Source organism: Carcharhinus amblyrhynchos, chromosome 9 (assembly GCF_965287045.1).
Source record: "Carcharhinus amblyrhynchos chromosome 9, sCarAmb.v2.hapA, whole genome shotgun sequence".
NCBI classification, from domain to species: Eukaryota; Metazoa; Chordata; class Chondrichthyes; order Carcharhiniformes; family Carcharhinidae; genus Carcharhinus; species Carcharhinus amblyrhynchos.
In genome coordinates this window covers 13,456,419-13,476,008 of record NC_137332.1, presented here as the reverse complement: position 1 = coordinate 13,476,008, position 19,590 = coordinate 13,456,419, and the positions used below count along the sequence as shown (strand labels likewise).

Below are 19,590 nucleotides of genomic sequence, written 5' to 3'. Positions count from 1 at the left end.
TGGGGTAAATGGTCAAACAGATTAGTTGGACAGAAACTGTTTCCTTGTGGGCAGGGGAGGGAAGTCCAGATCAAGGGGAACATAATGTTAAAATTAGAGCTAAACCATTGAACCATTAAATCAGAAAGCATTTCTTCACACAAATGGAAATCAAATTCTTGGCTCAGAAAAGCTGTTGTGGCTTGAGATGGATCAACTGTCTTAAAAATTGACACACTGAAAGGCTTACTCCTATATAAATGGAATCACCTGAAACTTTACAGCACCAGTTGAAATGAGTTCATAGGTCCCACTCTTGAACACGTACAATGTCAAAGTGAGCTGGTAATGCAAGCTTAGTCATTGCGAAACAATTTTTGTTTGTGCTTTTTCTTTCGCAAATCCATGCCAGTTATTTTATATCGTTGTTCATTTTTTGGCATTCAAAATAAGGGATACCCCATTTAAGTTAAGTTTATTTGAGAGTCACAAGTAGGCTTACATTAACACTGCAATGAAGTTACTGTGAAAACCCCCTTAAGCCAGAGATAATAAAGTTTTTCTTTCGGTAGGTTGAATGGCTGTAGAATTCTCACCCCCTAAAAGGCGGTGGAAGCAAGGTCACTGAATTTTTTTTTTAGACAGTAGATAGATTCTTGACTAATTTGGGGGTCAAAGAGACTTGGAGGTAGTCAGGAAAGTGACGTTAAGGTCATAATCAGATCAGCCATGATGTTATCAAATAGCAAAGCAGGCTCAAGTAGCTGAATGGCCTACTTTTGCTTCTAAGTTTTCAATAGCTACGATGACTAAGAATTCACCCACAATTGCAATCAGACTAATTGGCCTTTATATACTCCCTTTCATATACTTAGGATGTCCCAAATCATTTCACAGCTAATGACATATTTTTCCAGCATTGTCACTAAATTAGTGATAAAAATAGCAACCAATTTGTACAGCATATATACAGCAATGAGAAAAAAACGACCTGACCATCTACTTTAAATGATGCTGACCAAGAAACCTAGAAACTCCTCATTTCCTCTTCAATTATTGCAATGAGAATCTGACATACATTAGAACACAGATGGTGCTCAAAGTGAAGTGGGATTCGACCCCCCGAACTCAGAGGCAAGCATGTTCCTACCAACACCACTCTGGGGTTCATCACTGGCCAAAAATTTAACAGGACCAGCCACATAAATGCTCTGGTTACAAGAACAGGTCAGATCATTAGAATCCTGTAGCAAATAACTCCCAACTTCCCAAAGCCTGCTCACCAGCTACAAGGCACAAGTCAGGAATGTGATGGAATGGCATTCACTTGCCTGGATAAGTGCTGCTCAACAACATTTAAACCTCAACACCATCCAGAACAATCAGAATTGCTACAGTACTGAAGGAGGCCATTCAGCCCACAATCCCACCCAGGCCTTATTCCTGTAAGCCCGCACATTCACCCTGCTAATCCTCCTGACACTAGGGTCGATTTAGTGTGACCAGTCAATCTAACCCGCACATCTTTGGACTGTGGGAGGAAACCCACGCAGACACAGGGAGAACATGCAAACTCCACACAGAGAGAGACTCAAAGCCAGAATCAAACCCGGGTCCCTGTAGCTGAGGCAATAGAACTAACCACTGTGCCACTTGTTTGATGGGCACCTAGCCACAAAACATTCTCTTCATTACTGACACACAGTGGCAGCAGCATGTACAATATACCACATGCACTACAGCAACTCATCAAATCCCCTTGGACATCCTTCCAAACCTGTGAATTCCACCACTTAGGATGGAAAGTACCACCACCTGCAAAGTCCCCCTCTAAGCTACATGCCATCCTGACTACACCACCATTCCCTCACTGGATCAAAATCATTGAACTCTTCTCCTGAATCATTGTGGGTGTGCTCACATCGCAGTGGTTCAAGTTGCGAAGTCACCACCATTTTCAAGGGTAATTAGGGACAGACAACAAATGCTGGTCCAGTCAACAAAACCCACATCCCATGAAAGAATAAATTTGAAAAACTCAGTCAAGACTGACACTTGCTTGAGGTGAAATTCCTCCCACCCCACAAAAAGCACACTTTTAAGACAATATGCCGAGCATATAGCCCCACAGGATGCAAAGGATTGAAAAACTCCTAGTGATTCACATGGTACACAACCTATTTTCTCTTCAACTCGACGGGATAAAAATGGTCCTGACTGCAGCACCTGTCAGATACAGCTTTTATGGCAACTTTAGGACAGACTAAAGTTTGTCTACCAAACTAACACGGATGGCTTATGACCAAAACCTAATCAAAGCACAAAGGAGAATACTTTACGTACATTCCCAATGCTTTCAACAGAACTGCTCTAGGGTTGCACCCTGCTGACACCACAGGAGTGCTCAAAACTAACAGGAGTGACTTAAAAGTCAAAAAATAATAATTTGTCCAAATCTCAAAAAAGATAAATCATGTGTTTTTTTAAAATATAAAATTGGGAACCTTGATCAAAAAACTTGCATCATAACTGAATGGCTTCCAAAAACATTCTTTAAAAATGGATACATACCCAGCTGAATCTGTTCTTTCTGAGTGAGAAACTGCTGGTACGGCAGCAGGGATGGAAGCTGGAGGACTGAAGGTGCCAGAATTATTTACTGTAGGAACAGCTCTCCTCATCAATCGCCCCCATGTGGCAATGTTAATGTTCATTTGAGGGGCTCGAAGGAACGTTTTGCCTACAGTGATGAGAAAATAGAGCAAATGTTGCAAAAGATTTTACACGCCTTATCCTAACAGGCACACATTTTGTGCTCTGAAGAGTCATACAGCCTCGAAGTGTTAACCTGTTTCTCTCTCTGCACAGATGCAGTCAGACCTGCTAAGGTTTTCTGGCATTTGCAACATTTCATTTTGACTGTCATACACTTTCACCAATGGGGAAGAAATCAAAATGGTTTCCTCTTTGATTCAAATTTTTACCTTGCTGCTTTGGGAAAATCTTCTTCTGTCTTTGAAGTTTTGGCCGTCTTTCAATGACTGGATTGTAAAAAGTGACCTGGAAAATACGATTCAACATGGTCACCCATGGAACAAATACAAGAACCAAAACAAAAATGTTACAATTTTTGATGATCCATACCTCTGCAAAGAGTGTACCCTGTGGCTCGAGATATAAGCACATTCCATGCCGCTGATTATCTAGGAAATCTTCCAATCGCAGAAATTTCACAGCACAGAGGGAACGCCAGTCGCGCCAATAAACTGACATCTCCAGTTCACGTGACTAAAAGTTTTAAATCAAATCTGGTTACTCGATAAGCTAGAATTGATCTCATAATTCAGCAACATTTGAAAGATTGTCAAGCTTCATTCATCTGGAGTTACTTGTGATGGTTTAAAATTGTATTGCCCTGAAAAATGCTCCATATTTTCAACTGAGCTACAATTTGGTCTCACTTCCAATATTTCTTTGTGAAGGCAACCACAAATGCAGCGCTGCTAATTGCCCAGTGACAGGTTTGTCCACCACAGCAGGGTAGGATTTGAATTTGTGTCAAGAGATTATTCCTGTGGGAAGCGAAGCTATTAAGTATTGTCCCAAGGGGACGAAGGAAAATCTAACGAGATTGATGCAGATTTCTCATGCATATAAGTAGAAGATTACAAAGCAATATGAATAGGCCTCCATCACATGTCAATGTTGAGTTGGTTAAAGGCAGCTATGTGGTTGTGAAACCCATCTTTACTCTTAACTGATGCGCAAACATCTCTGTGTACGTGCTATCATGTGTCAAAAGTTCCTGCTGTCCTTCCTCTTTGTGCTTCGGACTTGTCGTTGCAGTTTTGACATTTAAAAATGGTCAGTTTTAAGGAAGAGATATTCACTTTGCACAGCAAATTTACATGGGTTATTTTAACAAGCTCAGAAGCAAGGCTGGTGCAAATATCTGTTGGGTGGGGACCCAAGTATAGCATTCAACCTTACACTTATCATTTTTGCATGGCCCAACTAAAAGCTGGCTACTAAGTAAAATACTATGGCTAATTTAGTTTTGCAGCCAGAATTTAGTTTAAATTCCATATTGTGCTATTCATTCATGCAGAAGTCAGAGCAGCATTAAGACTGCAGTGATTACATTCGAGCTCAGAACTTTGCCCTCATTAATAAATGTTCTACTCCAAGAAAGAATGGTATGCAGTTTCTCTCGCTTACCCGGTCTAGCTCTAATGTAAACTTCTGATCCCATGACTGATTGCAAACTGGTTTCCAACTAGTCTGCCCAACAACTGTATTATCCAGCTTCAACACAGCACCAATCTCATCTGTACAGAAATAATAAATATTCGGTTAGACATGCAAGAGGACTTGTTCTCTTACGAGGTCTCTCCAACTGCACAACCTTTAACAAATTGTAAGTAAAAATGAGCAGGATTCCTTATTTTACAAGCTTAGGTAGGGGAGAAACATTTGCCTATGTGTGTGCAAACTCACATTACTGGCCAGGACCAGCAAGCTTCCAGATTTAAACACTGTTTGAAATGTACAATGAGTTTAAGGAGTGTATTCCACACTCTGCCTTCAGAATGTCCCACCCAACATTATACCACAATAACCCTAAAGTAAATACAAGTTAGCCATTCATACTTCCTTTCCTCCTACAAACCAGAGGTTTTAAACCAAGCTTGGCATCACCCAACCGCTACTTTAATTGTAGTTGATCTTTTGTTCTACTCATTTCAACCACGCTGGTGGCCTGCATTATGGGATCTTGATCTTTGACCTAGATTTCTCAATACACACTGCTCTCACTCTCTTTCTCACACACACGCTAGGGTGCATTGAGTTACTTATTCTAGGAACAAATTTAAACCAAAACAAAACTGTTACCATGAAGAATTTCAGCTGTTATGCCCGTTATGTTACTAAAACAAGGGCTGCAAATGCGTGCCATCATGTCACCTTTCGGACAAGGTGGTGAAAAGTGGCAGGGATGGCCCGATAAAACCCGGGTCTCTCACAGGGCCAGGGACCTGGGTTCAATTCCGGCTTCAGGTGAGTGTCTGTGTGGAGCTTGCATGTTCTCCCTGTGTCTGCATGGGTTGCCTCCAGGTGCCCCAGTTTCCTTCCACAGTCCAAAGATGTGGGAGGTTAATAGGCCACGATAGTGTCAGGGGGATTAAGACGGCAAATATTTGGGGTTACTGGAATAGGACCTGGGTGGGATTGTTAGTGCAGGCTCGATGGGCCAAATGGCCTCCTTCTGCACTACAGGTTCTGTGATTCTAAAATCAGAATTCTAAGTTATATTCAGGTTAGACAAAACAGAGCAAGAGTGTGCTCAAATACATAAGCCAATATGTTACATCCCAACAAATCCTGTTTTCTCCAAGTGCAAAGAAACTTTTTTGTAGTGTGTTATTCGCAAAGATGGTAAAACGTCTAACGCTCAGAGGAGATGGTGATGCTCAGACCAACTAACCATACAAAAGCACTATTACAACTACACACAATTTTTAAAAAAACGTTTACTCAACTGGACAAGTCTTCTGTTTTGACAGGATACCGGCTATTCCCACTTCTGCTTTTGCTAGTTCTGCTTATAAAGGAGGATCTGGTTTCATTTGGACTCCAACCAGGTAAAGGAACAAATGTATTTTTTGATCGACCAGGAACTGTCTCTAGCAGGTCTTGACATCCCATAAGCCTAACCTCTAAGCTCCCTGTTAAACAGAAAATCAAAAGGTTTATTTTCACACACAAAGAACATAAATTAATATTTATATTTCAGCTAGCTGAATTCGTAATGCAAGATACTTTGATCATTCAACATCATCCAAATCACACATGCATTAAGCAGTTTTAAGTAATATTCCAAGGTGCTTCACAGAGGAAACAGAATTGAGAAACAAGCAGGTAAAAGAAATGCAATGGTCAATTTTGAGACTAATTCAGAAGGCAACATACATTTATGGAACATCTTCAATGTCATAAAACATCTACTGGAGTAAGAACGTGGAGCAAGATACTCAGAGCTGAGGGAGAGAGAATGAAGCAGAATGGACAGGGATGATACACAACACTGCTTGAAAGGTGGAGCAAAAGATGAATATAGATTTTGACAAAGTCCTGGAGAAATTCAAGGAAGGACAAAATACGTCGTACACTTTAAGAACTTCAGGAAACCTTTGATAATGCACCTCACAATATAACAAAGCTTATGGAAGTATGGAAAAAATTGTTAAGAAAACTGTCGTGAAGAAAGGTACAAGAATCACAGAATCCTACAGTGCAGAGGCCACCATTTGGCCCATCGAGTCTGCACCAACCACAATCCCACGCAGGCCCTTATTTCCAAAACCTCATGCAATTACCCTAGCTAGTCTCTCTGATACTAAGGGGCAACTTAGCATGGTCAATTCACCTAAACCACACATCTTTAGAGTGGTTTGGATGAGGCTAGAACTAAGTTATATCAGGAAGGTAGATTTCTAGGAGCTAGAAAGATATTGGAACATATGGGAAGTGCAGCTTTGTTGCATATCTCCAGAGAGCTGGATCAGTTAATAGCCAAGGAAGAGATCACAATACACGAGGGTGGAAAAATCATCAATATAAACCATTGAGGGTTCTCTGTTTAAATGATTTTGACTGCCTTAAGGGCCCAAAGAAAAAGAAATCCCATATTTTCCCTCTCCATAAATTTGCTTTAGTTTTTATATCTTCTTCAGTGGATCACATGGTTGTTGGCGTTAAAACATATTGTAAATTAAGATGTATGGACAAGGCTTGGCGGATCAGTTGCTCGTATCCTTGTCCTCCTCCTTTCATATATACAACATTAAGTATTCGGCTGTCAGCATTTGCAATGGGGATCTAGTGCAGGCCAGCAGGGTTGATGGGTGTGAGGTCAAAATACAAGGAGCAGACAAATTGGGAATTTATTAGGGTGGTGAGGGGAGGCCAGGAAAAGCATTTAAGGAGTGGACCATCAAGCTGATGGAAAATATGGTTGAAGGTTTTGACAACACTAGGGTAAGGTATGGCCACAGGAAGATGATATTCTGGGAGTTGGAAGCAAGTAACTTTGGTGTGGCTAAGGTGTGCAGTTTGAAGCTCAGAATTTCAGAAACGATACTGATTAACACTGGATTTAATCTGAATAAAGAGCTGGAAAATAAAATTAGCACCTGGTATATAAAGATTCTGCTGGGAACTGGCTTTGATTTTGCTAGCATAAAGCTGTGTGTGTTCTGGCTCAAAGAGACCGACTAGCAGATACAGCTAGATGCATGGCAAGACAAAAGAATCAAGCGTTGCACAAAGATAGCACCGAGAATCACTTTTAAATATAGAAGCTGACTCGATATGTGCTGATCATATTACTCAAGTGCCACGTAACAAAGAAGAACTGGAAATCATCTAAAAATGGAGACTGGAGCGTTTGCATGAAAATTAAAAACAGTTGGTCCACGAGTTGGCCACTCCGGTGACCATGGAAGAGATAGGATGGTGATGAAGAGCTAGAGCAGTGGTCTGTATCAAAAGGTATCAGAAAGGTCAAAATATTACAGGGCGCCATCACTCCTAGTCACAGAATGGTGTGATTTTGACCTGGGTAATCTTTGCGCTGTAGGACAGAATAGAAACCAAAGCCATTTAAAGAGCAAGTTGTGGAGATTGGCAGCAAAGTATCTGAGAAGTTGAGAGTATTGAATGGTATAAGTTGGTAAAGGGGGCTTTTAAAAACTTTCATGGTGCTGCACAAGGCAATGGAGAAAGCACAGAGCACGATTCTATGACAACAACTTCAAAGATAGGGAACAACGCCCGAGGGCAGCATGGTAACACAGTGGTTAGCACTGCTGTTTCACAGCTCCAGGGACCTGGACTCAATTCCCGGCTCAGGTCACTGTCTGTGTGGAGTTTACACATTCTCCTCATGTCTGTGTGGGTTTCCTCTGCATGTCCACTTTCCTCCCACAGTCCAAAGATGTGCAGGGTAGGTTGATTGGCCATGCTAAAAATTGCCCCTTAGTGTCCTAAGATGCTTAGGTTAGAGGGATTAGTGGGTCAAATATGTAGGGATATGGGGCTAGGGCCTGGGTGGGATGGTGGTCGGTGCAGACTCGATGGGCCGAAGGGCCTCTTTCTGCACTGTAGGGATCTAAGGAAATATTAGTTAGAACTTTGCTGAGTGTATGGGGTTCTGCAAGTAGGTGGTGGGTCCATAAACTAAAGGGCAAGCTAGAAATGCATCAATTCTATAACCAATTTAGTAACATGAACCATTTGTTCAAGTAGGAAATATATACATTATTGGTTTTAGTTTCCTGTAAGCTGACAACTTGCAAAGAGAGATGACAATCATGCATTTCCATCTTGTTTGAATACCTCTCAAAGGTCTTCTATCCTATTGGTCAATATGGGTTTTTAATACTCTGATAATGCAAATTAAAAGCATAACACAAGTGTAAACAACAAAACACTGACATATTTGTGGCATACACACTTGGAGCCATTGTGTTGAACTTGGATGCATTATGATCAAAACAAAAGGGGTGAATCTTTTGAATAAATGGCACTGTTATCTCTCCACCCACACCCCTTCCACTCCCTAGCCCAACAAATCCTTAGCTCATCACTCATTTTCCAGTCTGCAAGAGGGTAAGATCACAGGTTACCACCAATGCTGTATTTAGATGCCCCATACTAGACTCATGGTGCTGGAGATCACCAGTATACCAAAGATCCTTGTACCTTTTCAGATGGTATGACCCCTCTGAAAAGTGAGCCACATAATAGTGATCTCTCAGCTAAGGAATTGAGTTTCCCAGATATCTAAATAGGTGGTTATACCTAGCACTACCCCCCTGCAAAATAACCATACTCTTAAAATAACTGATAACGGTAAGATATTTGAAATCCACACCTGTTAATGCAGCAGGTTTAGACAGTGTGCTGTACTGGTTCTGGGGGTAAAGCACACTGTGACGCGGACTGAGGGCTGGTGATGAAACCATTGACAATTCGTCTTTGATAATACTGCTCTTTGGGTGGTTTTTTGGAAGCTCACTCAATCTTTGCTCCAATGAGTATTTTAAAAGATCCAACTTCTGACTTGATTCATTAAATCTTGCTTGTGCCTTATTGAGGAAAAAGGAAAATACTTAACCAAATGTACTGAAGATTTGCAATAATAAACATGCAATATATAGTAAGAAGTCTCACAACATCAGGTTAAAGTCCAACAGGTTTATTTGGAATCACGAGCTTTCAGAACACTGCTCCTTCCTCATGTGAATGGAGAGTTAGGTAAACAAACAGCATATGTAGACAGACAGACTTTAACCCGGTGTTGACAGACTTCTTACTGTTTCCACACCAGTCCAACGCTGGCACCTCCATATCATGCAATATAGATAACTTTTCAAATTACCTCTGAAAGTGCTTTTTTGTCAGGAACCTTTCCAGATCCAAGAAGTCGCATGACATTTTTTGCTCCTTCTGCCACTGCATATTCTATCCTGAAGTGATGCCTAAGCTCTTCAACCCTAAGTTCCAGGGGGCTTATCACAGGCTTTGTTGCTTAAATAAAAACAAATTTTAATAGATGCGGATTGTTACTCTGCAACAATAAATGACATGGCGCAGTCAGCCATCAAGCCACACGTGGCAAAAATACATACACATGCACACACATTCAACACAATAAAGACAAGTTAAATTTGACTTGAACTGAAAACTTTCATTGAAAAGGCTGGCAACATTGTGCAAAGGGAATTTTTGTACTTAGACTCTCTAAACAACATTGAGCTATTTCTTCCATGACAAATGAATGCTTTAAAAGGGAGTTGTGTCATTAAAAAAAGATTAGACTTATAAATGAATCCTCTGTGGGAAATCCATGTCGGAGTATCTGGACCCTCATCCAGATGATCACACAAATGATTATCTGAACAGTGAGCTAACTGATGGAAGGAAGCAGTCATGCCGTAGCCTCACCCAAGGGCAAGTGGATGCAAATGCACTTCTTGAGCCCAGGGATGCCAAGGCCAAATGCAGTATTGCTACTCCCCCTCAAACAGATTAGCAAAGTCAAGCCTGACCACAGACTGAACCAGAGACTTTCTATTTACATCCAGTTCTGCACCACAATTTACTTATCATAACATCCAGCAACTTAAAAACTGTATTTCACAAGCTAAATGAGGAGAAAGTTCCTTTTTTATTGACATTTTACCAATGTTTGTTTACCTCAATCAGGATATCAGTAGGCTGCCATTCACAGCAATGGTGCTGAGACATAATATTTGGAATGGAGAATCCTATGCTGACTAAATGCTCTTTTAACAGTTTATCAGCATAGTCACTGGGCATGTCTCAATACATTTTAAATACAGCTCCCATCGTCACCCTACAGTCATTACAGCACAGAAGGGCACTCAGCCCCCAAATTCTTATTAGCTCTACGTAGAACATTCCAGTCAGTTTCATTTCTCACTTTATCCCATCGCACTGCAAAACGATTTCCACAAGTCCCAATCTAATTTCCTTTTGAAATCATTGATCCAACTTCATTCATACAATTTCAACATTAGACATGTAAAGCATGAAGGTGACCCAGTTTTTTGTTCTAATCAGTTTGCTGAAAAAGACCACTAATATACTCCAAAACGAGAGAAATAATTAATACTCAAGTGCAACTCTCATTTCCTAATATTTTTAGCAACAATTTGCAATTCTACAAAGGAAAAGACAATTGCACATAGAAGAAAAGGGAAGAGTCTGGGCTATGTCAAGTTATGGGCAACAACGTGAAAGCAGACTATACAATTCCAGCATTTTGGTGCACACACAACCCAGGAGAAGTGAGGAAAAAATTACAACAAATGCACTTATTTGGATGCTTAGAAATTGGACATTTTCTGGGTCTTTTTTGTAAAAGTTTATTGACTTGAAATGCATAAGAAAAATAGCTTTTGTCACATAAATGCAATTACAGTTGGAGATGTACGTGTGCGTGTGGTGAGGCTATTTGCATAGTATTACAAACTTCATTAAAGAACTTCAGCAAGCAGTTGCAAACTCTGATAGATTGCCTGCTCAAAGTTGGATGGCAGAAGGTCTTGAGTGTTTGCGTATGGTTTGTTTCAGGTTCATGACCATTGCAGTGAGGCTCATACAAAAGCGAGTGTTCAGATGTGTTGCCTGGATAATTAAATGTGAAGAAATACAGATCAGTCCCTATACAAGGCCTTGATTAGGCCTCATTCAGAGCTTTTTGTGTAGTTTTAGCCCCCTCACATGGTAGGGAATATAGTAGCCATAGAAAAGATTCAGAGATTCTAGTTTAAAGGCGCTCTTTAACAACAGCAAAAACAACAGGAACAAAATTCAAATCTAAAAGGGGCCTCGAGTGTAACCTTTCATTATTTAACAACTTAAATCAATCTGGTTAAGATATTCAAACTGGAGAGGTAAGGGGAAACTGGGGCAACAAACACAAAATTAGATGTTAGGAAATACTTCTTTACAGGGAGACAGCAACCTCCACAGCAAATTGGTGGTTGCGCAGTGAGTGCAATCTGACTGCAAGTATTCACAAAGCAAGTTGGCAGAGTTCCTGAATGTGACCAACGTAACTTGGAAGATTTGTAAGGTATTGGGGATGTCCCCCCATCACTGTGGTCAGCTGGAACTCATCTGCACACTTTTGTGATTGCAAGGGAATTTCCAAGAATGTTTTCTTCCCCCAAAATTGATTCAAAACTTTCTGCACTTTCTAGCATTATTGATGGGGCTGAGAAGCAATACTGGGAGAGGAACGAGCTAGGGTGGTGTGTAGAAGTCACATTATGACAGTATCCGACAGACTCATGGACCAGCTGATCTTGTATTCTTTATTTGAGATGTTAAAAGGTTTCCCAGGAATTTGAGCCAGATTCATATAGTTGCACGAGGGCTTTCACAAGGAACAGGCAATGACACAGTAACAGGCAATAACTATCTAAGTATCCATAATTAAACTGTCAAAATCCTGGTAACAATTTTTGTTTTTGGATGACATACAAATAGATTATTACAATGAATAAATTATACCAATCTATACTAGAGGGAACAACAAAAAACTATTACATCAGAGGTTTAGATATACCAGTGCCCAACTGGGGCTAATCCCTGTATCATAATAGCACATCAATATTACTATATTTTAATAACTTTTAAATCTTACTGTAACAATGGTACAGAATAGATTTTTAATATTCAAATCTTAGGCCTTACCTATTCCATCTGAATTTTCAAAGGCTGTTTCACTAGTTTGTGTAGATTTAAGAACTTGCATCCTGATAACTTCTATTTTTGTCTTACTATCCTGAAGCATTTGTTGAGCTGCAGCTAATAGTTTTCGATCCTGAAAAATAAAAAGATGCTTAATCCATACTCAAAAATTTTACAAGTAACTTTTTAATACGGCATTTTCAAAGTGTGACCGACTTAGAATAAACGAACTGACACCTGGCAACACGTTGTTCCAAATCAGTTTGGTTTCAATATAGTACATTTAGATTTCTTACTGCATGTATGGAATCACTAAAGAGGCTCCACAAATGTGAAAAGCAGAATGGAACTAATGTCTAGATATCGAAGGACTGAGATGTGTTTTTTTTAAAGCCAATACCTCTGTCACACCCATCTTGTCACCTCTGCCTACATCACACTGACTGTTCTTCAAAATAATAGGTATAGAGGAGGACAAAAATTGAAGATGGCAAATGTAGATCCCTTACAGTCAGAATTAGGGGAAATTATGAGAACGATTCTGGTATGTCCTATACCAGAAATGTTGGGGAACCATGGTTTAGCAAGGAGGAGGAACTGAAGGAAATCAGTATCAGTAGTGAAATGGTGTTGGGGAAATTGATCTAATTGAAGGCCAACAAATCCCCAGGGCCTGATAATCTACATCCTAGAGTAGATTAAGAAGTGGCCCTAGAAATATTGGATTACTGGTGGTCACCTTCCTAGTTTCTGTAGGCCCCAGAACTATTCCTACAGATTGGAGGGTAGCTAATGTAATCCCACTATGTAAAAAGGGAGATAGAGGGGAAATAGGGAATTATAGACCAGTCGACCTGACGTCGATAGTGGAGGAAAATTCTAAAGCCCATTATCAAGGATTTTATAGCAGAGTACTTGGAAAACAGTGGTAAAATTGGTCGGAATCAGCATGGATCTACAAAAGGGAAATCATGCGTGACAAATCTACCGGAATTATTCAAGGGTGTAACTAGTAGAATCTGAGGATTTAGTCTGACGATGTGGTTTATTTGGACTTTCAAAAGGCTTTGACAAAAGCCCTTAAGACATTAGCACGTAAAAAGTAAAGCACATGGGATTGGGGTAAGTGTACTGAAATGGATAGAAAACTGATGGATAGACAGGAAACAGTAGGAATAAACAGGTGTTTTTGGAATGGCACACAGACTAGTGGGTACCACAGTGATCAATGCTGGGACCTCAATTATTCACAATAACTATGGAGACAAATGCAATATTTCCAAATTTGCAGATAATGCAAAGCTGGGTGTGAGGGTGAGCTGTGAGGGAGATGCAGAGATACTTCAATGTGATTTGGACAAGCTGATTGAATGGGCAAATGCATGGCAGGTACAGTATGATGTGGGTAAAAACAGGAAGATAGATTATCTGAATAGCTAAACCTTGAAAGAGGGAATATGCAACATGTTGCTAAAGCATGCAAGTGGGCAGTGGCGAAAAACTGCAGCAGGCGATGGTGCAGAGGGACCTCGGGGTCCTTGTGCATGAGTCGCAAAAACCCAGCTTGCAGGTGCAGCAGGTGGTCAGGAAGGTGAATGGGATGCTGGCCTTCATAGCGAGGGGGATTGAATATAGAAGTAGGAGGTCTTGCTGTGGCTGTATAGGGCATTGGTGAGGCCACAGCTGGAGTACTGTGTGCAGTTTTGGGCGCCGTACTTACGCAAGGATATTTTGGCCTTGGAGGGAGTGCAGAGGAGGTTTACTAGGCTGATGCCGGAGTTGAGGGGGTTGAGCTATGAGGAGAGGCTGAATAAACTAGGCTTGCACTCGTTAGAGTTTAGAAGAATGAGGGGAGATCTCATTGAGACGTATAAGATGATGAATGGGATGGATAGGATAGAGGTGGAGAGACTCTTCCCGCTCAGAAAGGTTAGTAGGACTAGGGGGCACAGCCTCAAGATAGCAGGGGGGGGGGGGGGCAGTTTAGAACGGAGTTGAGGAGGAACTTCTTCACTCAAAGGGTGGTGAATCTCTGGAATTCTCTGCCCGTTGAAGTGGTGGAGGCTATCTCGCTAAATATTTTTAAGACGCGGGTTGATGGGTTTTTGATAAGAGAGGGGATTAAGGGTTATGGGGAGAGGGCGGGAATGTGGAACTGAGCCACGACAGATCAGCCATGATCTTATTGAATGGTGGGGCAGGCTCGAAGGGCTAGATGGCCTACTTCTGCTCCTATTTCTTATGTTCTTATGTTCTTAAAGAAGGCAAATGGTATGTTGGCCTTCAGAGTGAGAGGTTAAAAGTATAGTAGCAGGGATGTCTTGCTCCAATTACACAGGGTTTTGGTGAGGCCACACTTCTGAAGGAGGTTCTTGCTATAAGGAGTGCAGCGAAAATTTACTAGATTGATTCCTGGAATGACAGGGCTGACTTTTGAGAAGAGATTGAGTTTTTAGATTATATTTTCTGGAGTTCATAGAAACCTATAAAATTCGAACATGACTAGACAGGGAGATTATGCAGGTAGGATGTTCCTATGGTTGGGCTGTCCAAAACAAGGATCACAGTCCAAGGTTAAGGGGTAAACTTTTTTAGAACTGAGTTGGGGAGAAATCTCTTCACCCAGAATGTGGTAAGCCTATGCAATTCACTAACAGAGACCAAAACATTACATGTTTGCAAGATAGATATAGCTCTTGGGGTGAACAGGATCAAACAATATGGGAAGGGGATTGATTGGGTGGGGGGGGGGGGGGGGGGGGGGGGGGGGCTTGCTCATATTTTTCTACGTCTCTATGTTTTCTACTTAATTGTACTTGGACATTTTGAATATATGAAGCAACATAGAACTGGAAATTGTTACTTTCGTTTCCAAACTTCATATTCTATTAGGGCTAACACTACAGGAACGTTCATGCTAAATGCTCCTTGCCCCTCCCAAGATAAGAGTATTCCGCTGAAAAATTCCAGAACCTGGAACATAAAGTGCTGGAAGTACACAGCAAAAGTTGAATGGTCTACAATCTCCACCACAGATACTAATTTCTTTTCAGATGCACAGAACCACTGTGCATTTCCAGTTTTCCTTTTCCATTACCAACTTACAACTAACAGAAACTTGTGCTAATCTGCATTACTTCAAAATAAACAGCAACCTTTGCTGTTACATTCATTTTTTCATCCTGCATTGTGCCAACACAACATGGATTTTTAGTTTAAAACTAAGGCAGCTCAAGGTATAATTGCTTTCTTCTGTCAGGGCAACCAGTAAATTTTCTGCAGCCAAAATCAGATAAGAAAATTCTCAATAATCGTTTTGAAATAGATGCATCTTTTGCATCTATATGCAAGGAAGTTAGCTGAAGAACGTCAACTATTTCCAATCACAATCTCTCATTTTACCTAGTCATTCCCTAACGGGTTGCAACTACAAGACGTAATGTGTTCTATTACTGAACTTACTAATATTAAAAGTTCCAGCCAAGGTTTGGTTTCTATAGAAAACAAACAGTCGTCTAGTTTGGTGAATACTTCGTCTAGTCAGACAGAACTCCCCAAGCCTTTAGCCACAAATAAATTGGTGCTGCCTTTCAACGGAAAAAAAGCAGGAGGTGATGTATAATGCTTCAGCACTGTGATTTCAACAGTACAGCTGTAGTCTAGAGATTGCCCTGCCTTTGTGCCAAACAAAATACGCAGCAGAGTTTAGTCCTAAGAGAATATGACCAGCTTCCCAGATGGTTTAGAGAACAAATGCACATTTGGTGTGTTATTTAGCTACATGAACCAGAAGGTATCAGGTTCAAGCCGAGGACTATGCTGATGACAGTCAAGAAATTTGTTGGGGTATTTCATTAGCCCTGACTGAGGAGGAAAACAAAACCTAGGCTTCTGCTGTTCCATTTTATTTAGCAATTCTAATTGGAAATGCTTATGACCATCTTGGGCAAGGACAAAGTTCAGACCATAATCACACATGCATAGTCAGTAAAACAAGCTCACACAAAAAAAGACACTTAGTTGAGGTCCAAGAGACTTCCAGCTCCTGCAGAGCCATATATCTAAATCAGTAGCTTCAAGAGAAATTGGAAGAGAAAGATGTACTTTTAAAATAGAAAGGTACATTCTGAGTGACAAAATGGTAAGCACTGCTGTCTCAGTGCTAGGGATCCGGGTTCGATTCCAGCTTTGGGTGACGTTTCCCTGGAGTTTGCACGTTCTCCCAGTGTCTGCATAGGTTTGCTCCAGATTAGTGTCTCAGTGCAAACATGTGCAGTTTGGTGGACTGGACATGCCAAATTGCCCCTTAATGTTCCACTGGACACAGACTCAATGGGCCAAATGCCTCCTTTTGCACTGTAGGGATTCTATGACTGATATATCAGTTGTACTCAGCAGTGTACTTCACTGCAAAGAAAACAATTGAGTATTGTCAAACATAAAACCTGCAAAGATCTGGTGTTTTTGGTTAACCACTTTTTAAAATATTATGGGACAAGTTATGTAGCAGGGAGGTATATTTTAATATATTAAATCATGTTCTGTGGCAACAAATTGCGCATATCAAGAATGCTTGGAAGCCACTTGGATGAGCTCCAGAGAATTCCCAGTGACCGGGAGTAAACTGTGGCCTGTAAATCAGGAGCGAACAAGCATAAAACAAGGGTGTGGTTGAAATTTTGGAACAATCCACAAAGACATAAAATATTATACCCATGAGGATCTTCACCACATAAATTTACAGATACAGCCACTGCCTTAACTTCACTCAGTTTACATCTGTTGGTGATTTTATGTGATCAAGGTGAAGGATGCAGGTACAGGAAGCAGAATGCCTTCCATTCAAGCATCAGTCAGCAACAAGGACTCAGATGCAGAGTAATGATCTCACTACACTGTTTTAACAGTGTACCTTAGTCCCAACTTCACAAGAACACCCTGTGCTACATCAGTGTTTATCCCAGCCCACCTCATGCCAGCAATAATCATGCACTGGATGTGTGCCATTAGGGTTTCGATTGAAAATAGTCAAACACATTCAAGTACAACCTTTAGAGCCAGGAGATGAGATATCAATCCCAGTCTGGCTTTAGCAGCAGTCAGATTTGTTTAGCTGCTTTCATACTGCACTTGAGAGTCGAGCATCATCTCCCAATGGGTGAGTCTTGCACAGCTGACTGCTACCTGAAAATAAACTTGTTGGGATTTACTCAGGCTGTTAAGACCTGGTTAAATGCCCTTAAGAATATTCCAACTAATTTACTTTGGATTTGCAGCTGCACTGCCCATAGGTTAAGACAGAGCTCTACTTGCACAGATAAATATAATAATTCCAGAACAGTGACTGAAGCTGACCTTCTATAATTATTTTGTTGGAATATTAGCAAAGGAACACAGTTTCAACTAGAAGAGTTGAAAACAAATGGATGCACTAACATGTATGTAGCAAGCAATGGTTTAGTTTGAATAGATTTGTTTTGGCATATACATGGTAGTATCGTGTACAATCACGCAGGTGTATTTTAGCACATTAACCTACCTTTGAAGATCCATTTGAGTACATCTGAATCATATTCTCAGCTCCCAACTTCACTTTCAGCTCAATGTCCAATTGTTTCTTCAAGGCAGCAATGCGGCTATTATTTGTAGACTCAGGGTTAGGAGTATCTGGAGTTCGAGGACAATCTGAAATCACAAAGAATTTGTGTATGGAATTCCATTACTGTTTTGTGCTGAGGCATCAAAATAGCAACAGTTTGTTGAGAAAAAATATTTTGGAAGAATTATTGCAATGTAAACCCCTGGCATGATACTCTATAGGAATCTGCTCAGTGGGATTCATTTGACAAAATACGCAATCATTAAAATATTAGTTGGATAGAAGTGCTGGTAAAAGAGGCAAAGCTCCCGTTCAATGACTGAAAATACTTCCTGGAGCTCAATTCTTGGCATAGGAAAAGATGAAATGATGAAATACTAACAGAACCTTTATAATGTTGACATGACATCTTTTGAGACATGTCTCAAATGATCAATCATGATCATGAGACTGCTTTCACATTGCTCTCTAACCTCCACAGCGGTTAATCAGCTTGACATCAAATAGATTGTGGTGCGGCTGACACATCTTGAGCCAAAGTTTGCAAAGGCAAGAGGGCAGGGATTCAGTATTTCCGTTTTTACAGTAATGGCTTATTAGTCTTTTTAAACCATTGTTGTTGTAGTAAATAACATCCACTAATTGTGAGCATTTTGTTTGGGGGGGGGGGGGGGGGGGGGAAAAGAGGACAGAGCAATAGCCTAGTGATATTAATCGCTAGACTATTAATCTAGAAACTCAACCGATGTTCTGGAGATACGGGTTCAAATCCTGCCACAGCAGATAGTGGAATATGAATTCAAATAAAAACCCCTGGAATGAAGTATCTACTGATGACCATGAAGCCATAGGTGATTGTCAGAAAAACCCATCTGGTTCACTAATGTCTTTTAGGGAAGGAAATCTACCATCCTTACCAGACCTGGCCTACATGTGACTCCAGATCCACAACATTGTGGTTGACTTTCAACTGCCCTCTGAAATGGCCTAGCAAGTCACTCAGTTCAAAGACAATTAGGGATGAGCAATGAATGTTGGCCCAGTCAGCGATGCTCACGTCCCATGAATGAATTAAAAAAATTGACTGGGGTAACTGTTACTCACTGGTCTCCAATAACTATAACATCTTGGATAATGGCATGATTGGAACAAGTTAAATTACTGAGTGGCTTCTATTCAGTTTTCATGGGCTACACACCAAAAAGAAAACTGGTCTTCAAAATTATTACCAGAGAGAGCAAATAGAAGATGCTGAACCTTCTGCTCACAACTTTTACTCAAACAAAAGACAATGGCCACAATAACATATTTATGTTGTACCTTAATGTAATAAGATATCCCAAGGACTCCAGAGAGTTATGGCAGCAGAATTAGGCCATTTGGCCCATTGAGTCTGCTCAAAAGTGCAAAGTCACCCAGTTACATTAAAGGAGATAATGGGGAAGGCAGCCAAAACCTTGGTCAAATAGGTAGATTTAAAAAGGACTACCATAAAGGTAAGAGGTGCAGTGGTTTAGAATCTAAGCAGTTGGAGGCCACCAATAGAATTGGCTCACTCAAGAGGCCAGAATTAATTAGTGTCGCTATCTCAAGAGGGTTTTAGAACTGGGGATTATAGAGATAGAAAGAATTGAGAGGTTGACAGCAATAGGAGGGAATTGAAAACAAGGATGAGAATTAAAGAGAGAAATTTCTTAATAGGGGTCAATGTAGGTACGTGAGCACGG

The 19,590-nt window shown here is 40.6% G+C and overlaps 1 protein-coding gene across 1 annotated transcript in view; it reads right to left on the bottom strand.

Moving 5' to 3' along the window:
- Window positions 1–19,590, bottom strand: part of LOC145347594 (serine/threonine-protein kinase N2-like) — a 120,146-nt gene that overhangs the window by 16,652 nt on the left and 83,904 nt on the right. Inside the window, exons 3-11 of the mRNA XM_080195184.1 lie at window positions 17,804–17,949; window positions 12,268–12,397; window positions 9,422–9,570; window positions 8,915–9,128; window positions 5,520–5,705; window positions 4,198–4,307; window positions 3,124–3,267; window positions 2,964–3,039; window positions 2,551–2,719 (exon numbers count right to left, since the gene is read on the bottom strand). Of these exons, the coding sequence (XP_080051310.1) occupies window positions 2,551–2,719; window positions 2,964–3,039; window positions 3,124–3,267; window positions 4,198–4,307; window positions 5,520–5,705; window positions 8,915–9,128; window positions 9,422–9,570; window positions 12,268–12,397; window positions 17,804–17,949 (1,324 nt within the window). The remainder of the gene's footprint in view (window positions 1–2,550; window positions 2,720–2,963; window positions 3,040–3,123; window positions 3,268–4,197; window positions 4,308–5,519; window positions 5,706–8,914; window positions 9,129–9,421; window positions 9,571–12,267; window positions 12,398–17,803; window positions 17,950–19,590) is intronic.